The sequence below is a fragment of the Tiliqua scincoides genome, chromosome 1 (genome assembly GCF_035046505.1).
Source record: "Tiliqua scincoides isolate rTilSci1 chromosome 1, rTilSci1.hap2, whole genome shotgun sequence".
Classification (NCBI taxonomy): domain Eukaryota; kingdom Metazoa; phylum Chordata; class Lepidosauria; order Squamata; family Scincidae; genus Tiliqua; species Tiliqua scincoides.
This window is the reverse complement of record NC_089821.1, coordinates 8,154,389-8,175,365: the sequence shown is the minus strand read 5'-3', so window position 1 is coordinate 8,175,365 and position 20,977 is coordinate 8,154,389. Positions and strand designations below refer to the sequence as shown.

The 20,977-nt window shown below is 43.1% G+C and overlaps 1 protein-coding gene across 1 annotated transcript in view; it reads right to left on the bottom strand.

Annotated features, from left to right (window-relative positions):
- Positions 1–20,977, bottom strand: part of STXBP6 (syntaxin binding protein 6) — a 140,477-nt gene that overhangs the window by 33,463 nt on the left and 86,037 nt on the right. Inside the window, exons 3-4 of the mRNA XM_066611165.1 lie at positions 4,835–4,965; positions 1,446–1,611 (exon numbers count right to left, since the gene is read on the bottom strand). Of these exons, the coding sequence (XP_066467262.1) occupies positions 1,446–1,611; positions 4,835–4,965 (297 nt within the window). The remainder of the gene's footprint in view (positions 1–1,445; positions 1,612–4,834; positions 4,966–20,977) is intronic.

The window sequence follows — 20,977 nt, the reverse complement described above, 5'->3', positions numbered from 1 at the left end:
ACTGCTTCTGCAAGTCTCTGAACCTCTAAATTGGCCCAAGCTGGTCCTAAATTATAGTAACTTGGGAGCAATTTGGGTTATGCTGTAAGACAAGAAAGGATCTCATGTCGTTGGAAGCCAGAGGACAATCAATTGGGGTCTATTTGTTCCAGCAGTACACAGGAAGCAGTTTGCACTCTAATATTTTGCCTTAAAACCTTCATTGACCAATTCAGTTAGTTAAGAGCTACCAAATCTAAGTGATTTTTACTGTAAACAAGGTCTGTAAACTTGTTTTTACTGTATTTTTTACTAAATTTTACTAAATTTTACTAAAATTTTTACTGTAAACAGAGTCATCACAAACACTGAGTGACACCAATGTGTCCATTATCCAAAGCAACACCATGAACGCATGCATTCATATGCTCTGCTTGACATCAATAAAACTGGAACATAAACGACAATGTTTTGGCATAATAAAGTAGCACATAAATGGAAGTGCCTTCTAGTGAACAACAGCCATCCTCATTTAGCTCTTTTAGAAACAACAACAAAATCAATGTTTGTTAAATGAGAAAGAACAAAACCAGTAGAGAAAAGAATTAAATTTGCAGCCCTCTGAATCAATATCTAGAAGTAGTGAGATACATGCTAGAGACAGTATTCTTGTGCACTAAAGCACAACAGATTAATAGGAAGTAAGAAATTACAATAGTGGTGGTGGTGTCTTAATAATTGGTATGGTGGTGCCTTGATATCTGCGGGGTATCTGTTCCAGAACCCCGGAAACAAACAAAAAAAATGTATAAAAATCTGTGGTTTGGCACTCTTTAAGGCTTTCAAAGGTGACCGGAGCTGTACTTTGGTCACCTCCAGAGTCCTTGGTTTTGTGTGAAAGCCAGAAGTGACAATTAAGGCCTTATAAGGCCTTTAGAGAGCTGGGGAAGCCCTCCCAGACCCTATAAAGACCTTAAAAGGCTATAAAACATCATTACTGGTTTTCACGCAAAGCCGGAAGTGACCTTCTAAGGCCTCCCAAAGACCTTAAAAGGTTTTTTTTGAGGCAAATGAAAGCTGTATGTGGCCTCCACGGACTTTAGAAGAGCATCTGGAGGCTTCAGGCTGAGCCAGATCTGTGGTTAATTAATGGGTACAGAGGTCCTACCTGTATAGGAAATATTTATTTCAAGGTAGGTTACAGCTTTTATCACTAAGTGGTACTTAACATACTGGGAAATCTGGGTTCAAAACTCACCAGTTGACCAAACCCTGCCTCTTGTTTTTTTTTTTTTTTTAAGTCTGGATAATGTCATGTTAGCTACCAGTTAATTTCTTGCAGATTCAGATGAATTAGTATAGCCATTAACAAACGTTCAGGCAAAATACACATTAGATCAACACATTATAAATCATGACTTGAAACTATTCCAGGCCTACATACAAATCAAAGCAAATATACTCACCACCAATAATTTTAGACTGGCAATTGATAAATTCTGGTTTTTTGTCCGTAAGATACCGCTGACAGGTGTGATGGAGAATTTGAAAGAATGTGCATTTTTCCGAGGCTGTTTGCGCTACCCACTGGTCGAAGGCATTTTCAAAAAGTAAATCAAATTCTGGGGAGTCCTAGAAAGAGTAATGTTAGAGTTACCAGAGAAATACTTCAATCTGATAAAGTTGCAGTTATTGCATTACTAAAAATCAAATTTTAAAACATTCTGTAAATTGATTTATAGTCTGAACTCTTTGCTATTTTTCAAAATGTCTTTAAATCCCAGATTGTAAACCAAGGTCATGGCTGAATTCCAGATAAACCTGTAATTCAGCAGATTTGGGTTTTAATTTTGGGGGGTAGGGAGAGGTCTGTAATCAGGTAATCATTATGTAATTTGGGGTGGAGAGAGTCACTGAATTTAATGATGAATCGAAAACAACCTTTTTACAAGCCATGATACACTTCCAGACTCAGACAGCCACAGATGGGAAACAGCAGGAAGAGGTTCCTACCTAGAATATAATGTGTCAGCTACAGCAATGGGCCTCTGATAAGTTCTAACATATACAGGTTATCCCTCTTTATCCACGGGTTTGGGACTTATGGATTTGAACCAACACGGGTTGCGGGGCCTCCCTGTACCTCCCAGATATGACTGAAAGAGACTTCTGGTCTTCTGAGGCATGGGAAAGTCATGCACACTCCCTAAGAGAGCCTCTGGAAGGCCTCTGAAAAAACTTCTGGTTTTGGCTGAAAACTGGAAGTGCCTTTCCGAGGGTTCCAGGAGGACTTCTGAGACCCAGGGAGGTCGTGCGCAGCCCCAAGCGTCAGAAGACCTCCTGGATGCGACCAGAAGACTCTTCCTATCACGTCTGGGAGGTACAGGGAGGTACAACTTGCTGATTTGATTATCCGTGGGTTTAGGTATCTGCGTGGATCCAGGAAAGGATCCATTACAGATACTGAGGTTCATGTGTATATCTGACAGGTGAAAAATCACTTTCTCTATGCAGTTGTGTAAGCAAGCTAACAACATACTAAAATACAATAAAAAAATAAAGTTATTATAATTAAACAAAACAAATAGACACACTAACCAACTGAAACCTCCGACTCAGAACTGGAACATAAAAACAGCAGAACCAATCATTATAACCTCAGGCTCAAATGCTAAACAGGACAATAACATCACTAAAACACTGGTAGCAACACATTAGGTTTACATCCAGGGATAAGGAGTTTCATAACCTGGTTCCGGTGCCAGTGCCAGTGGTGTAGCTAGTGAGGGGCAGGGGGTGGTCCACCCCAGGTACCAGCCTTGGGGGGGTGACACCACAAATGACCCAACATCACTAGCATCACGGAGGTTATGGGTAACCCCATCATGTTATATACCATTGGATGCAGCATTTCCAGCAGAATGCAACGGAAAAAACTGGAGTGAAATATCTCCTTTCCATCAAAAGTTATGGCCAAAAAAACAAAAAAAAAATGCATGGAGCCCTATGGAAAGTGAAACCGAGCCATATCGTGCGTTTACTCGCAAGTAGGTGAACTTGCCTTAGTCCATCAGAAAGGGCAGGCTGAGAGGAATCCAACGACACCAGAATGGTTCATATCCAATGAAAGCAGCCCCCAAAAAGCACCCAAGAAGGAGGTCCCTCCCTCCAAGCAGACAAATGTATTGAGCCCCATGGAAAGCGAAAGTAAGCCACACGGTCGCGTTTACTCACGAGTAAGCAAACTTGCCTTGGCTCCTGGTCAAGTCAGGCAAAGGTGACTGCAAGGCTAGCTGCATGGTCACCAACTAATGAAAGTGGAGCTCAACAAATGCTCCAGAAGGCATCACCCGCCCTCACCGAAGAATAAAACAGGCTTCAGCTGGTAAGGTCTATTTTGTTTGTTTTTAGACTTGCAAAGAGGTGAATTCTGACAGAGAAATGCTTGAAATATAAGAATTTACTCTGAACTGGGCACTGGGCTGAAATTCTCACTGATTTTTTTTTGTAGGGGGGTGTTCTTGCAGGCAGGCTACAGAGGAAAAATTCACTTGGTGAAACAGGGTTAGCTTCTCCTTATTTAATTATCTGTTTTTTAAATTATTTATGATTATTTGATCTTGCTTGATGATGTCACTTCCCGCTATGACATCACTTCTGGTGGGTCCCGGACAGATTATCATTCTAAAAAGTGGGTCCCAGTGTTAAAAGTCTGAGAACCACTGCCTTAACCCAAAACAGGTCAATGAGACACCCTGGGGGGGGGGTGACACCCTAGTGACCAAAACTCTGGAAATTGTGACTTTTAGGAATAATATCATCGTGTTATATACCATTTGATGCAGAATTTCATCCATTGCTTGTGAGAAATATTCATGGCATTTATTTTCTGGTCATTATTATTATCAAGTTCATGTCATGACTATTATTATCTCGCAGTCTCACCTACCTCGCAGGGTTGTTGTGAGGACAAAATAAGGGGAGGAGGCAGGTACACCTCCCTGAGCTGCTTAGAGGAAGGGTGGTATACAAAAGTTAATTAATTAATTAGTTGTGTCGTATGGGGTGACAAAATTTTATGGGCCCTGGGTGTCAAATGACCTAACTATGCCACTGCCAATGCAGAGAAGACCCTCTCACCAACAAAATATGCCTAGGCTCAGTGGTGGGACATGAAAAAGGCCCTCTCAGTTGATCCCACTGAGTTGAAGTGTAAGAGAACACAAATAACACAAAATTGAGGGTCAGAAAAGTTTTTTCCAAACTTCATCGTGGTTTGATATGAATTTGGGGCGCCGATTCCAAAAATGGCATCCGTTTTGCCCTATCACGTCTAGTTTTGGAGATATAGTATAGCCTCATTAGTGAATGGTTCAAGCAGCTTCCTCATGAGGAAGCCATGGTGTAGGCTTCCTCATGAGGAAGCTTCTTGAACCATTCACTAAAGAGGCAATGCAGTGTCTCCAAAACTAGACGTGATAGGGCAAAACGGATGCCATTTTTGGAATCGGCACCCCAAATATACCCAGGAATTGGTGTAACGTTTAAGGAAGCAAAATGTGTTGGCCTGTGTAATTTCTTCTTTAATGTAACAAAAGTTGGACAGAGGGTAAAGTTTGGAAAGACTGGCAAAAGAAAAGAAATTTTAAAAATGGAGTGGGTACTGTATTTAGGATGCTAAAAATTTGCAATTGGTACTGAAAGTATCCAACAGAATACTTTTTTTTTTTCCAGTGTAAGCAAAGGCCAAAAAGAAGGGCAGGAGATAGGATTACGATCTAGTGATCACTAAATAAAGTACACAGAAAAGTGAAACACCACAACCAATGCATATGCAATGGCGCTCTATACTCACTCGATGAGGATCTATACCATTAACCTGCCGAAGCTGTTCAAGCATCCACTGTGACCTTCGAACAAAAGAGGTAGAACCTTCAAACTGTTTGACTTTCGTAATAGATGCCTGTGCAGGTTTCTTGTTTGTCACTGTATAAATAAAACAAAAAAAAAAGACCGTGGATAAGCATACCAAAGGGCTTTATACCTGCACATAACCTTCAAGGTGGCTTGCTTACAGAACTGACACTTTCCTGCTTCAATATTTGATGGTAAATGTGGTTCAACATATAAAAATGGAATGAAGAGGCAAGAAGAGGACAAGAATCGAAAAGAATGCTCCTGGCATATTTTAAGCAAAATAAAACAGAGTCCTGGCCAACTCAACCAGCATGAGGGAGAACCTAAAGAAAAAATTTTCCTTTTTTTATTTTAAAGAGCAATACTAAGAAAAAGTTGAACAGAATTCTAATCACCTACTTTGGGGGCCCAAGGACCATGTTAGGACATTCAACACATGGCCAAAATGCATACTTATTGCTATGATTGCCATCATAACTCTTCTTAACTCATCATAACTCGTTCTGTAACAAAAACATTTTGCCTGCCGTTCTTTTGGAAAACATTCAGTGTTTCACTGGTGGTCTATTTTGCTCAGCGGTCATTTTTGAAGAGAAGTAGTTCTGCGGAGGGTGCTGTCCTCTCTCATTCTCTCCCTTGTTTATGCTTCCCAAACTTTTTAGCACCACAACCCACTTCGTTGGCTATGTTGGACAGGTAATGCCCCGCAATGCCTTATGGTGGCGGGGGTAGCATCCTAGAATGCCTTGTGGTTCCACAGCCGGGACAAGCCCGCAACTTTTTCAGGACCCACCAAAAATCGGCTCACTACCCACCAGTTGGTTGTGACCCACAGTTTGGGAAACTGCTGCTATAGACAGTTCTTTTGGATATACAGTGCTCTCAGACAGGACAGTCCAAGCGCAATCAATCACACCCAGTTGCTTTGTCTGGAAGCGAAGTTGCTACTTTGAATGGACAGCACCTGCATCTGCAAGTGTTTGAGAAAAGAGTCAGATGGCCATATTGTTAGCCATGGACAGAGGCCAGTCCACATTGGAGACTCCGGCAGGCTGGAACTGGCCCCTAGGCTTTAGTTGGTTTACCTCCAACCTACACCCAAAGACTTCCATGCAACCTAAAAGCTCACCTCCAGAATTTAAGAAAAGAAAGATCTTCTAAAAAACAGCAGTGATAGTGACAAAAGCCTGGCTTCCTTGTGTTTTTTAGTCCATGGGACAGCACCCAAGGACTTTGCAGCACAATCTGTTCTAGCTCAATTAAAGTAGCTACTACTCCCCGTTTCAACCTCTTCACTTAAGGTTGCACTTTGCTGCAATGCTATTAGTTTCCCCTGGCACTGAATAAACTAGATTTCATACCTAGGAATAATGCAATATAACCCCGCAGAAGGCATATCTATTACTTCTCTGACTGAAGCATGGAGTGTGCTTATTGTGTGAGCAGATATTTGTTTTAAATTTAGAATCCCCTGTGATATACAGGGGTGGAAGGCTCATCTTCATAAGTTTTAAAAAGGTAAAGAAAACCTTCAAAAACTAGGAAGGCTACTTCCTCTTCCCTTGAACTATGTCAAAGTTTTAGTAATCTTTACTTCTACTGTTGTTGTTACTGGATTCCCTACCCTGCAAAGCCACCCCTTCCATCTAGATCAGGGCTCTCCAAACTTTTTGGCCAGAGCGCCACATGAAATATCTAGCGCAGTGCTGAGGGCCGGAAAAAAATTTAAATATAAAATTTAAATAAATAAGAGATGGAACTTAGATGAATGAATAAATGAATGAGTGGGCTCATTCACTCAGCATCTCCGGACCTCAGAACACCCTCCAAGTGCAATCAGAGCACAGCTCTGGTCATGTTCAGTCAAGTGGGCCAAAGGCTTTCAGGGGACAAGAGGCCGGTTGCAGGGTGGATAGAGGCTCGCTGCGGACCACATCTGGCCCCCAGATAATAATAATAATAATAATAATAATAATAATAATAAATTATATAATATATTATATTATAATATATATATATAATATATTATATTATAATATATATAATATATTATTTGTATTGGCAACCTTCAGTCTCGAAAGACTATGGTATCGCGCTCTGAAAGGTGGTTCTGGCACAGCGTCTAGTGTGGCTGAAAAGGCCAATCCGGGAGTGACAATCCCTTCCACACCGGGAGCAAGTGCAGTCTGTCCCTGGTCTGTCTCCCTGGCTATGGGCCTTCCTTCTTTGCCTCTTAGCCTCAGACTGTTGGCAAAGTGTCTCTTCAAACTGGGAAAGGCCATGCTGCACAGCCTGCCTCCAAGCGGGCCGCTCAGAGGCCAGGGTTTCCCACTTGTTGAGGTCCATCCCTAAGGCCTTCAGATCCCTCTTGCAGATGTCCTTGTATCGCAGCTGTGGTCTACCTGTAGGGCGATTTCCTTGCACGAGTTCTCCATAGAGGAGATCCTTTGGGATCTGGCCATCATCCATTCTCACGACATGACCAAGCCAACGCAGGCGTCTCTGTTTCAGCAGTGAATACATGCTAGGGATTCCAGCACGTTCCAGGACTGTGTTGTTTGGAACTTTGTCCTGCCAGGTGATGCCGAGGATGCGTCGGAGGCAGCGCATGTGGAAAGCGCTCAGTTTCCTCTCCTGTTGTGAGCGAAGAGTCCATGACTCGCTGCAGTACAGAAGTGTACTCAGGACGCAAGCTCTGTAGACCTGGATCTTGGTATGTTCTGTCAGCTTCTTGTTGGACCAGACTCTCTTTGTGAGTCTGGAAAACGTGGTAGCTGCTTTACCGATGCGCTTGTTTAGCTCGGTATCGAGAGAATGATTGTCGGAGATCGTTGAGCCAAGGTACACAAAGTCATGGACAACCTCCAGTTCATGCTCAGAGATTGTAATGCAGGGAGGTGAGTCCACATCCTGAACCATGACCTGTGTTTTCTTCAGGCTGATTGTCAGTCCAAAATCTTGGCAGGCCTTGCTAAAACGATCCATGAGCTGCTGGAGATCTTTGGCAGAGTGGGTAGTGACAGCTGCATCGTCGGCAAAGAGGAAGTCACGCAGACATTTCAGCTGGACTTTGGATTTTGCTCTCAGTCTGGAGAGGTTGAAGAGCTTTCCGTCTGATCTGGTCCGGAGATAGATGCCTTCTGTTGCAGTTCCAAAGGCCTGCTTCAGCAGGACAGCGAAGAAAATCCCAAACAAGGTTGGTGCAAGAACACAGCCCTGCTTCACTCCGCTTCGGATGTCAAAAGGGTCTGATGTGGAGCCATCGAAGACAACAGTGCCCTTCATGTCCTTGTGGAAAGATCTGATGATGCTGAGGAGCCTGGGTGGACATCCAATCTTGGGGAGAATCTATATATTATTATTATATTATTATTACCCCGTAATGGATTTTTCCTCCAGAAACTTGTCCAATCCCCTTTTAAAGGCATCCAGGCCAGTCGCCATCACCACATCCTGTGGCAAAGAGTTGAATGTCTGATGAACATTCTGTTCCCATGTTGAACATTCTGTTGAACATTCTGTTCCCATGGATTTGCCCATCTGCGGGGAGCAAGAGCGTGCCTTTGTGTCATCTGCGGTCTGCTCTTGACTATCCACGGCATTCTGAAGCAATTCGTGGACATCATGAAGCTATTCATGGACACCATTCTGAAGCTATCTGGAGCAGGCAGATTAGCTACCCCTCCCCCATTTATCCCTATATCAGTTGATTCAGTTGCCGCTTGGAGGCAGGCTGTGCAGCGTGGCCTCTTCCAGTTTGAAGAGACACTTGGCCAACAGACTGAAGCAAAGAAGGAAGGCCCATAGCCAGGGAGACAGACCAGGGACAGACTGCACTTGCTCCCGGTGTGGAAGGGATTGTCACTCCCGAATCGGCCTTTTCAGACACACTAGACACTGTTCCAGAACCACCATTCAGAGCAAGATACCAGAGTGTTTCGAGACTGACGGTTGCCAACTACTAGTTGATTCGGTATCCACAGGAACTTAACCCTAGCAGGTACCATGTTTATAATGAGTTTATAATTTTGTAGGGCAAGGTCGCTGTGATAGTCTGTTGCAGCAAACAGAAAGGGAGGCAATCCTAACCCGCTTTCCAGCACCAACATAAGGGCAAATGCAGCTCCGAGGTAAGGGAACAAACATTCCCTTACTTTGAGGAGGCCTCCATGATTGCCACCCAATTGCAGTCCACTGCACTTTGAAGTGAGACCCTTTAAATGCCCACGTTGCACTATCCCCTTGGGGAAACCAATGAAGCATTTGAATTATTTCTGTTCTCAGTTTATATACATATAAAACTGATACTGATGTACATAAATGTGACATCTCCAACCCATCTCCAACCGTCTCGACTTTGTCCTGCAATTGGAGCAAGATGGAATCTGGGAAGAGAGAGTGAGGCTGACTATGCGCACCTCTCCCTCACTTTAATCCAATTCACACGCGAGTCTTGACATCCCAGATCTATCTAATTTATAGATAGATGTTTGAAGACAGTGTCCTCTTGCTCGCAATATATCCCCATGGGGGCTGGGGGATAAGATAGGCCCTCAGTTTGGCTGTACTTGTCATAAGAGGCGACTAAACAACCACCGGGTAGATGGGACTTGATAGCCTGGGAAGGCAGCTCATCTGAGAAAAGGAAAACTCTGATCCCAAACCTCCACTGCCTTGTGGCTACATCCAGTAATGGAAAAGACTTCAGGAATCAACCTCCAGGCAAAATCTGGAGCCGGAGTCCCTGAGGCAGTTCATGGCTGAACACAGTCACATTCTGGCAACTCCTGTGATGCCGCTGGAACCAACCGTATTGGCTTCTGTCTTTCCATTGGACCATTTCAGCAACATGGAGAGGGGGGATTTGCTGCATGGGTAACAGTCTATCCTCCATATCTACTTTACCCAGGCTTCGCGCACTGGAGAGGACATTCTGTTCCAGAACCACCATTCAGAGTGCGATACCATAGTCTTCCAAGACTGAAGGATGCCAATGGACCAATGTGACATTTATATCTATGTTCTTAATTCCTTATAACAATTTTGGCTTTTGCGTATTGTTTCAAGTAAAGGTTAATTGGATCTGCGGTGCACTAACTGTGAAAAAAAGTATCATAAAGAAGATGAGGATGGACAAGCAGAACTTTCATTGTGCATGCTGAAAAGGTGGGAGCTCAACTGGAACCAACATTCCTATACCTGATCTTAGCCAAAAGGCTGAGAAGCGATATACACTTGGAAGGAACCACCTTCATGATGTTACTCTAGGTCAGGGGTGCCCAAACCCCGGCCCGGGGGCCACTTGCGGCCCTTGGGGACTCACAATCCGGCCCGCGGGGAGCCCCCAGTCTCCAATGACCATCTGGCCCTCCGGAGACTTGCTGGAGCCCATGCTGGCCTGACGCAACTGCTCTCAGTGTGAAGATGACTGTTTGACCTCTTGCATGACCTGTGGGATGAGGGCTCCCTCCACTACTTTCTGTTTCATGTCTGTGATGCAGCAATGGCAGTGAAGGAAAGGCTAGCCTTGCTTTGTGCAAGGACTTTTATAGGCCTTGAGCTATTGCAAGACCTTCATTCATTTATACAAGTTCCATCTCTAATATATTCATTTATGTAAATTTATTCAAATTTGAAATGTAAATTAATTCGGCCCCCGACACAGTGTCAGAGAAATGATGTGGCCCTCTTTCTAAAAAGTTTGGACAACCCTGCTCTAGGTTCTGCAAGCATTATGAATGCAAGATATTTTGATTTAGGTTTTTCATCCTCAGTTAATGTTAAAGCACTGTGGCTTAATTGAGCTGTTGGCTGTCTTGGCAGCAACTTAAATCCTGAATCTACTCTACTTAAGAGATGTTGCAGTTTCATTTTATTTTTGAATTTGTAGTCTTCTTCTGTAGTCCTGATGTTTTTCATCATTCTTGTTTAAAGCTGGTGGGCTATCACTGTCATCACTAGGGCCGTGAATGGTCCTCAAGTCCCTGGATATCCAAATGTTTTTTGAATTCAAACAACAGCTAAAGTTTCAAAACGGCACACAAATTGCGTTTTTGTATGGAGTTCAGTTTTAAATATTCCAACATATTTAAATAAAAATCTGAAAGAATAAGAGTGATTCACTGAACATCCAAAGTTTTAAGTTAGCCAGTTTTTTTTACACATGCACAAATCCCAAGGCTCCTATGAGCAAAGTATGCTAATCAAAGCAATTTAAATGCAGGTCAGTAATGAGGCACTGAGTAATCACCATTTTACTTGTTCAACATCAATCAAACACAAGGGATTAGGTCTATATTAATTATTTGGTAGAACAAAAAAAGTTTATGCATATTAGAAGCTTTCTTCAGATCACTGTCTGGTAATGAAAATGAACATCTTTGCTTGCGCAGCTGAGTAAGAATGGAAGATTACAACCTCGCTAGCATTTTTGTGACTTTGATATGCCATCTGATTAGCTGGTTTCATTACAGAGATAGTGAACTTAGGCAGGTGTTTTGCTGTTCTTAACAGATGTTTCTAGAATACATCTCCACAAAATTGCATTACAGGCTACCTATCTTTGCTAGTGAATAGCCCACCTGTACCTCCATATTTGCAATGACCTTTCCATGAGTTATTCAGGCAGTAAGAAAGCACTGTCAAGAGTGAATTCATTGAAATGGTGATTATTGACATGGATAAGGCCCATCTGAGAACAGACAGCCCAATTCTATGCACGTCTACTCAGAAGTAAATTCCATTAGAATCAATGGGGCTTACTCCCAGGAAAGTGTGGATAGGATTGGGCTGAGAGACATTTATATTTTAGCATGGTAAAAGTATATAACTACTTAAGGCAGTGGTTGTCAAACTTTTTAGCACGGGGACCCACTTTTTAGAGTGTTGGGATCCATTGGAAGTGATGTCATTAACCTGGAAGTGATGTCATGGCTGAAAACCACATAATCAAGCAGGAAAATGTTTAACCCACCATACAACAAAATCTAATCAATCAATCAATCTACACGTTCATAATCAGTATATGTTCAAAAATTTACTTAAAATAAATAACCCACCTAACCCTTCCAAGCAGTTGCTGATCTGTTCTTTAAAAAAGTTCTTTCTTTTTGACCTCACAACTCTATGAGGTAGGATGAGGCTGAGAGACAATAACTGGTCCAAGGTCATCCAGGAAGATTTATGGCTGAGCTGGGATTTGAACCTGGATCTTCCAGGTCCAAGTCCAACCCTTACCCACTACACAATTCTGGCTTTAATGCAGAAAAGCAAGTTTTAGTAAAATTTATTCTTGTCTTATTGGTAGAGGTGTAATTTTTTCACTTTTATTTTTTTGTTGTTTTCGTTTGTTGGACAAAAATGAGAAGCGCAGAGTTATGTGTTTTTATTCCGGTTATAAATTAAAAGCTCTTTAAAAGTGTACTAGGTAGGTGACATAGGTGGTATAGTGTCAGTAGATACAGCCAGTCATTACCTATGCACCTCTCCCCAGGTCCAGACTAAGCAACCTACAGTGACTAATATGTAGAGATGTTAGAAAATGGTTTTATTTTTTTCAGGTTTTTTATGCAAATGAGAAGTGCAGAAAGGGTGTTAGGTGTTTTTATTTCATGATCACTGAAAAAAAAAAATCACGCCATGTTTACTGGAACCTCCATGTAGTCAGAAAGGAGCCTCTTGTGTACTTTTCATTCTGCCACTATTAGAAATACTATATGGGGTCAGGTATTTGAAGGTAACAAAGTTTCCTTTAGGAGAGATGGGAAGGATTGTATTGTTATGGCGCAGTCATTCAAACTGCCAGCTTTCTGGATGACTGCCAGCTGTTTTGAGAAGGGCGTTGAACAAATTAACTACTTAAAAGTTACATAAGGAAGGATGGATGACCTTTGGCTCACTGGAAGGTCACGACAGCCTGAGTAAGGCTCAGATGATGCTGTTACTCAGTGATGACTCCCGTAATCATGCAACATTGCGGTACGCTGAACAATTCCATCAGGCCTGTGCCTCAAAGTGAGCTCCACCTGGAATCTCCGCACCAAAGAAAACAAGTGGTGACCCACAACAAGATGGGGTATGTCCAGCCTCTGGCCCTTGTTCAGAGCACTAATGGGAGAAGGTTTCAGGAGAGGTTGGGGAAGAAAAAAATACGTCCCCTCCTTTTGGAACGCGTCCCCATCGCTACGTGGCTCCATTTTAAGGATGGTTGTTGGCCTTTATCTGGAGCATTTTATTGCTTCATAGTAGTGTTGTGTGTATAGGAAGGCTGGCGATGTCTTTCTGCTCCCCCCCCCCCCCCCGCTGTCCTATATATAACACAGACAACGTAAGTTTGAGATTAGGGCAGTGGTTCCCAATCTTACCGCTGCTGCAATACCCTCAGATCCCAGAAGTGGTGTTGAGGCATCATGTGATGAAGTCACCTCCACTTACACCTCAAACATGAGCCTCAAACAAAGAGGATGAGGGCGGCCGGATGGGCTCTTTCCACCGTGCAGAGCCTCCGACCACTGTTGGAAAACTCATGCCTCCGTTTTGCTCCCCCTGCCTGGAATGGCTCCGAAGTGGAGGTGCCCCCTGCCCACTGCGATGAGGCTCCTTGCAAGACTTTCCACCCCTTCTAGCTACGCCACTGCCCTCTCCATTTGCTCTTTCACTTTGTACTTCAGATTAACGGGGATGGAAGGGAGTGTACAAATTTTGGCTGGTCTTAATAGCTAGCTGTTTGTCGTTGCTGCTGACTGCAAACCTCCCCAGTGTTTTGAATGCACTAATTTGTAGCAATAAGAGGGGCTTCTCTTTTGACTTTGTACTACACTTTGTAGATATTTGAAGCATCTGCATTGTGTAATGAAAAGTCAGAGATTCACCCTGTCTTGCTCCCCAGTTTGGGTGGGAACCAAGACCTAGTTCTATGTCATGATACACTCTGGTTTAAAGATACTCAGAGCGTGAAGTACGAGGAGAGGCAGGCGTCCTGATGAGCTCATTGGCGAATGCTTGGATTTGGAGTGTTCTGAAACTGAATGTACAGTTGTACAGGTAAGCAATAAAGTACAGTCTTCTGAGACTGAAGGATGCCAACAGTGCTAGGATTTGAAGTCCAGAGTCTCCTGATCTCCATAATAAAAAGGTCACGTACTATGACTCTCATAGATTTTGGAAACTTGAATGTCAGAATTTTAATCAATGTGTTTCATTTGAAAGTTCACAAAAAGTGCTGCATTTTTATAAACTCACCACCACTGTCTGACAGAAAAGCAGTCCCCGTTTGGACCGGAGCTTACTGTTCTGCCTCTGTGCTGTTCATATTCTGAGTAGATCTGGGCACCGGGACACTATGGGCAGTCGTGTGTGCTGCCCGGCATCCCAGAAGGCTGTGGGACATCCAGTCAAACGCAACTGCCCAAAGCATCCCAGTGCACAGATCTACTCAGAATACAAGCAGTGCAGAGGTGGAATGGTGAGCTCAGCTCAGACAGCAGAGGGCTTTCCCCAAACCCTGGATCTGGCTTTGGAGGAGCCTGCTCTAAACACTGAGTAGAGTGATTGAATTTGAGCTGTGTTCTTTGGAAGCTGGAGAAGTAAAAGTATTTCTGACTAGTGAATTCCTGTGTTTTGGACATATGAGAGATTGGAGCACATTAAAAAAATTTTTTTTTTTACTTGTGACCAGTTAATCATAGTGTGTGTGATCTAATGCAGTTGCATTGCTAAAACACCCTCTGATGATGAAACCAGGATTAGAGTGTCTTGACATCCTGAATATTGCAAGAACATGATCTATTTTAAAACAGCTGCTTGCTATAGGTCATAGTTCTCCCTTACCTACATTCATCCTGTTTCATTGCTATATTTGAGTTTTGTGTTTCGAATAGGAAGGAATGCTCTTTTGTCATCAATGATGATTATGATTAACATTTCTAGGCAGCTCCCAGAATATACTTAAAACAATAAGAACAGCACACCTAGGAGTAGTTAAAAACTACCTTAAATTTATCTTTGCATACTGTGCATTAATTTAATGTAAATGTAATTTCATAAGAACTTAAGAGAGCCCCGCTGGAACAGTCCAAAGGTCCATCTAGTCCACCTTCCTATATCTCACAGTGGCCCACCAGATGCTTTAGGAAACACACAAGACAACAGACACTTCCTGGTGTCCTCCCCTGCATCTGGCAATCAGCAGCAGCCTGCCTCTCAAACCAAGAGCTTGCACGTACCTACTATGACTTGTAACCCGTGATGGACTTTTCCTCCAGAAATTTGTCCAATCCCCTCTTAAAGGCATCTAGGCAAGATACCATCACTACTTCCTGTGGCAAGGGGTTCCACAGACTAATTACATGCTGGATAAAGAAATATTTTCTTTGTCTGTCCTAACTCTCCCAACACTTAATTTTAGTGGATGTCCACTGGCTCTGGCGTTATGTGAGAGGGAAAAGAGCGTCTCTACCCACTCTATCCAGTCTCTGCTCATCTTGAAGCTGCCATGTGGTGTGGTGGTCATAGTAGTGACTTTTCCACATATGTCAAGCTATCTTGATTTCTTGGCTACAGTTAAAAAAAACAACAACATTTTAAAAGGCATACTGCCTAAAGCTATGGGGGCAGCTTTTCTGATTTTGCATTTAGAGCAAAAAGTCATTTGGCTAAAACGTAAACAATCATAGTAATCATTTCCTTCTTATAACAACTCTAAGACATCAAACACTTAATTTCTTGCATCAGTTCACATTTTGATGCCTTCAGCACTTTGTAAATACACAGAAGGCTTTTCCAGGAAAGCAATCAAGCCATTTGTCAAAAGATTTCTGATTACCAGAAGGATTTTAAAGTTTGACATTGCTGGCTGTTAATCTCCAGCAATCTTTTGTATTTGAACTAATAGACATCTGCCCAAGAACCATGTGACTATTTCTGCAAGCCTAAGGGATCTTTTTGACTTCCCATGCTGCATGGCAAACCTCTTTTCTTAAATTTATCTGTTTCAAAAGTAGCTTGTGTTACGTTATGGGTATCTGCCATTTGAAAAAAAAACATTATCCAAAGGCTTGGACATGTCTAGCGGATGTTTGTGAATCGAAGTACAGGTCCAGCCTATTTATACACAGATTTTTTATACACGGATTTGACTCAACATGGCCACAGCAAATGAGAAGGAATGTGCTGATCCCTGGAGAAGGGGAAAATGCATCACTTTAAAATCAGTTGAAAGAATTGAACAGTCCTTTAACAATAGCCTCCTTAATGAGAGAGAGAGAGAGAGAGAGAGAGAGAGAGAGAGAGAGAGAGAGAGAGAGAAGCTGGCTGACAATCCATCAATCCTTCTCTCTCCAGGCGACCCCTCCTTTCCCCGAGCATGTGAAAGGAAGGTGATCACTTTGCACTGGTGAAGGGAGGGGCTGAGTGAAGCTCCTTTCCAAGCCCTTGGAGGATGACTGATAGATGGATTATCTTATTAATGACTCTTATCTTACATCACAAAGGTCAGCATTAAATCACCGGATTTAATCACCGGAGCAAAGCACCGGATTTAATCACCAGAGATTTAAATCACCGGAGCAAAGAAACTTTGATTTTTAAATGGATTTGCTCTAGTGCATTTTTTGCCATCCACCTGAGTGCTTGGAATGGAACCCAAGCGAATAATGAGGCTCAACCTGTAGTGCTTAAGATAAAGGTATAATTTGGATTTCAAAAAGAAAAATGTTTCTCTAATTGGGGCACGATGAATTTTCAAAGCTCAGAAACAAATCCAGGAAATTCCAAGTTTTTTTAAAAGAAACCTTTCCTTTCTTTCGTTTTCCTTTTTGTTTTCCATCATTGCGTTAAAGGAACTAACCATTGATGAATCCTGCCAAGAGCATTCCCATACATGATAAAATAGGTGGGGGAATACAATAGGTCTGTTTTCATAAGAATATAAGAAGAGTCCCGCTAGATCAGGCCATAGGCCTATCTAGTCCAGCTTTCTGTATCTCACAGTAGCCCACCAAATGCCCCAGGAAGCACACAAGACAGCAAGAGACCTGTGTCCTGGTGCGCTGTCCTGCACCTGGCATTCTGAGGTAGCCTACTTCCAAAATCAGGAGGTTGCACATCCCCATCATAGCTCATGAATTCTATTGATTCACAGCCCAATCCTGAATTGCCCAGCATGTAGGGCTGTAGCGGTGCAAAAATTGGCCACTGCCGTATCCGGCGCGCTCCAGGTAGCATCCCTTCTCCCGGGTAAAGTGAGTAGCCCTACAATAGGGCTACTCGATTCTACATCAACCCAGAGATCGGTGTAGGGTCAAGAGCCTCCATGTCGAGCAAAGCTCCACTGGCCCCACCTCCCTCCCCCCCGCCTTTTCTCTTTGGGGAAGTTTGGTTTAAGAGATCAAAGCAGAATAAAATAATGGGAGTCTTTTAAACATGCATATAAAATATTGTTTCATGCGACGGTGTCAAGAAGCAAAGTCTGAATAGACAAAAAAAAAACTGTGCCTAGCCAGTGGCATAGCTAGAGGGGGTGCAAAGCACAAAGTTTTGCAGGGAGCCTCATCTGGCATGAATGAGCATGAGCCTGGCATGAATGAGCCTGGCATGAAAGTGGCCCCTTCCCTTTGGAGCCATTCCTGGCAGGGGGAGCAAAACGGAGGCATGAGTCTTCCAACAGTAGCAGGAGGCTCCATTTTGTATGCCTCCATTTTGCTCTCCCCACCTGGAATGGCTCCAAAGGGGAGGGGCCCTTTGCATGCTGCAGTGAGGCTCCCTGCAAGACTTAATGCTTTGCACCCCCTTTAGTTACAACACTGGGGGTAGGTACTTGGCATGCATTACAAATCTTTCATAGAATGACAACCCAAACCCTCTTCAGACTTAAGAAACCATAGATGTTGATGGGGCAACACTAAAATGGTACGTGAGAGTTCATGGGAATATTAACTACTAGATGTAGTACTAAACATTTTGTCTGACAAATACATAAAATGTTATCACTTCCTATATTTCATCACTCTTTTACTCCATGCACAAAAATGGCAGCCCCATAGATTTGTGTAAGGAAGAGAAAAACACAGCCATGAAATCACCTCTTAAAAGTAACTTCCTGACCTCATCCTAAATTTCACATGAAGTCAAATTTAAGAAAAAGACATGGAACAGAGGCAATGGATTTAAAAATCAAGCTAATAGTAGATGATGAGTTGTAAATTTACAGAATTTTAGCCTATATGCAACTACAGTTTGGACATCCTTTATCCAGAATTCTGAAATCCAAAGTATTCTGAAAACCGAAACTTTTTTGAGAGCCAACATGACAACACAAATGGAAAATTCCACAACTGACCTTATGTGATGGGTTGCACAAAATCATTAAAAATATTGTATAAGATTATCTTCAGGCTATGTGTATTAGGTGTATGTAAAAATACATGTGTGCACCACTTGGGCATACATTCTCCTATCCCTGTTGTTATACGATTAGGTCATTAAGTCAACATTTGGTCCAAATCCACTGCCTCTGTTGTGTCAACAGACACTCCCTGCCAGACACCAGCTGGTTACACAGGCTACTGGAAATAGATTGTCTCTTCTTTGCATTAAGAGCCTCTGTTGTGTAAACAGACTCTCTGCTGCAGGCTGTGGGAGATGCAATTGCCTCCTTAAGAGCACCTTTATTGTGCTTTGACCATCATCATAAATGTGACCCATCATTAAGCAAACAGTTGTTAAGCGGTGCACACCTGTAAATGAATTTTGTGTTTAGATTTGGGCCCCATCCCCAATATATCTCATTAGGTATATGCAAGTATTCCAGAGTATGGGAAAATCTGATATCCAAAAACATTTCTGGTCCCATACACTTTGGACAAGGGATGCCCAACCCTGTATAACATAATTTAAACAGAAGATAACTCTTCCCATACCTGTTCATCCATACACAGTGCACTGTTAAATGGGGGGGGGGGCGTTTTCAGGGAGCCTCATCGCAGCATGGAAGCGGTCCCTCCTCTTCAGAGTCAATCCTGACAGTGCAAGCAAAACTTGGTGCTTTGTGCTCCCTCTGGCTACACCACTGTCTTTAACATGTTTACTTTCAACAGTTGCTCTCAACAGTATATTTGAAAAAAAACAAAACCATCTTCTTAATATCTTTCTTTACTGGCATGCCGTAGCTATTCTGTTATCAGGTTTTAATTCCCATGTTCTCAGCCTTCAAGATAAAGTACATTAGAACAAATTTATAATCTCAAAGACCAAAATGTTTTCACCCTGCACACTGAACAGCACTTAGTAGATACTAGTGTCTGAGCCAGAGGTCTTGGCTTGTATCTGTCTCTGTTTTAATAACATACAAAAATAGAAGTTAAATCTAACCCTAAAGGTCAAGATGGAGGAACAGAAATTTAATTTAAGCCAGTGTCAAAAACTGCAGTGCTATGACTTAAATGCTATTTCTTGTCTGCCTATGGAGTCATGATGGCCACAAGAGTGTAGCTGAGGGTGATCGGGAGGGGAAGAGCATCGCACCACGATTTATCCTATTGCAGGAATAGTGTAAGAGTGTTGCAAGAGAGCTTGGGTGCTGCCTTTGAAAAACGTTTTGCAAGATAGGGCAGTAAGAGAAAAATGTTCATATGTAACTATCAACACCAGCAATGGCAAGTATGGTAAAAGCTGTGTTATCTGGCACTCGTAGAAAAGGGAAGTTGTCGGTTAATCAAGTGTGCTTGTTAACTGAGTGAACACCATGAAAAAACACGAATGACAGGAATATGCAGGACACAAACAAATGACTTTCACAAGTACCGGCAAATGATGCCAGATGGCGATTGGAAATTTTCCACTTAGGAGTAATTGTATCGCGACCCGTGACATCTGCTGGTGAAGAAGTTTTCCATTTTTAAATCACTGGCTAATGTGGCTTTTACTGTATTTTAATTATGTAGTGAACATCATACTTGGGACTTCTCATTCATTCTCATTTAAAGAGACAATGAACAAGAGATTTCACCGCACAGGACATAAGAGCCAGTCCACTTAGTCCAGTGTCCTGTACCCAACAGAGGAGGAAAGGCTCTGGGCACCCTGGCAAGCAGGGCTTGAAGGTCAGCACCGCATGTTGCTCCCCTGCAACTGGTATTCCAAGGCATACTGCCTCTGAAGGTAGGAGGTTCCCTCATCACTAGGAGCCATTGATAGATTAAGGGCACAATCCTAATTGTGCCCTAGGCTGGCACAAGTCCCTTGTGTTGGCCCAGGAGGGTTGCAAATGTGCTGTAAAGCACGTTTGCGCCTCCTCATGTGTCGGCTGGGCTGGCACAGGGAAGTGTGCTGGCCCACGGAGGCTGTATTCCGTCTCCATGCCAACCTAAGGAGGCTGTGCCAGACAAGCTTGGCCAATGCAAGGGTCTGGGGAGGTGGGGAGGAGGCGAGAGGGAGGTGTTCTGGGGCGGGGGAGGGCATTCCAGGGGGTGGGCGGATGGGAAGTGAGAAGTGGGGCTGGGACCTGACAGTTATGCCGGATCCCAACTACGTTGCCCGAGCAGCACAGAGCAGCTTGAACCTGCTCCATTGTCCTTGAACATGTGCCACCTCCTGAGGTGGCACAGGTCCGAGGAGACCCATTGGGACTGTGGTGGCTTACCGGACGGTAAGGGAAAGAGTTTCCCTTGCCGCCAGCTGAGCCGATTATGGCCCCAATCTTGCGCTGGACATGGTGCAGGCCTCCTGGCCTGCCTGCTCCAGCACAAGATAGGATTGCACTGTAATCCATCTAAATCCCTTTTAAACCAGCTATTGGCCATCACCTAATCCGTGTGGTAGTGAATTTCGTAAACTGGCTTCGAAACTTATTTCATAAACTGGGAAGTTTGCCTGTCCTGAATCTAAATAATTTTTTAAGACTATCAGCTTTTATCTGGAAAGAGATAAAATGTGCTAGTCCTCTCTAATAGCGATGAAGAAGTTTGAAAAATGATTCTCACTGGTTGTAGTATAATAGTGAGTTGGACCACAGAGGCTTGGGTTTTACTCAGCAATAAAGTTCACGTGGCATCGTTGGGTCAGCTGGTTTTTTTCAGGGTTGTTG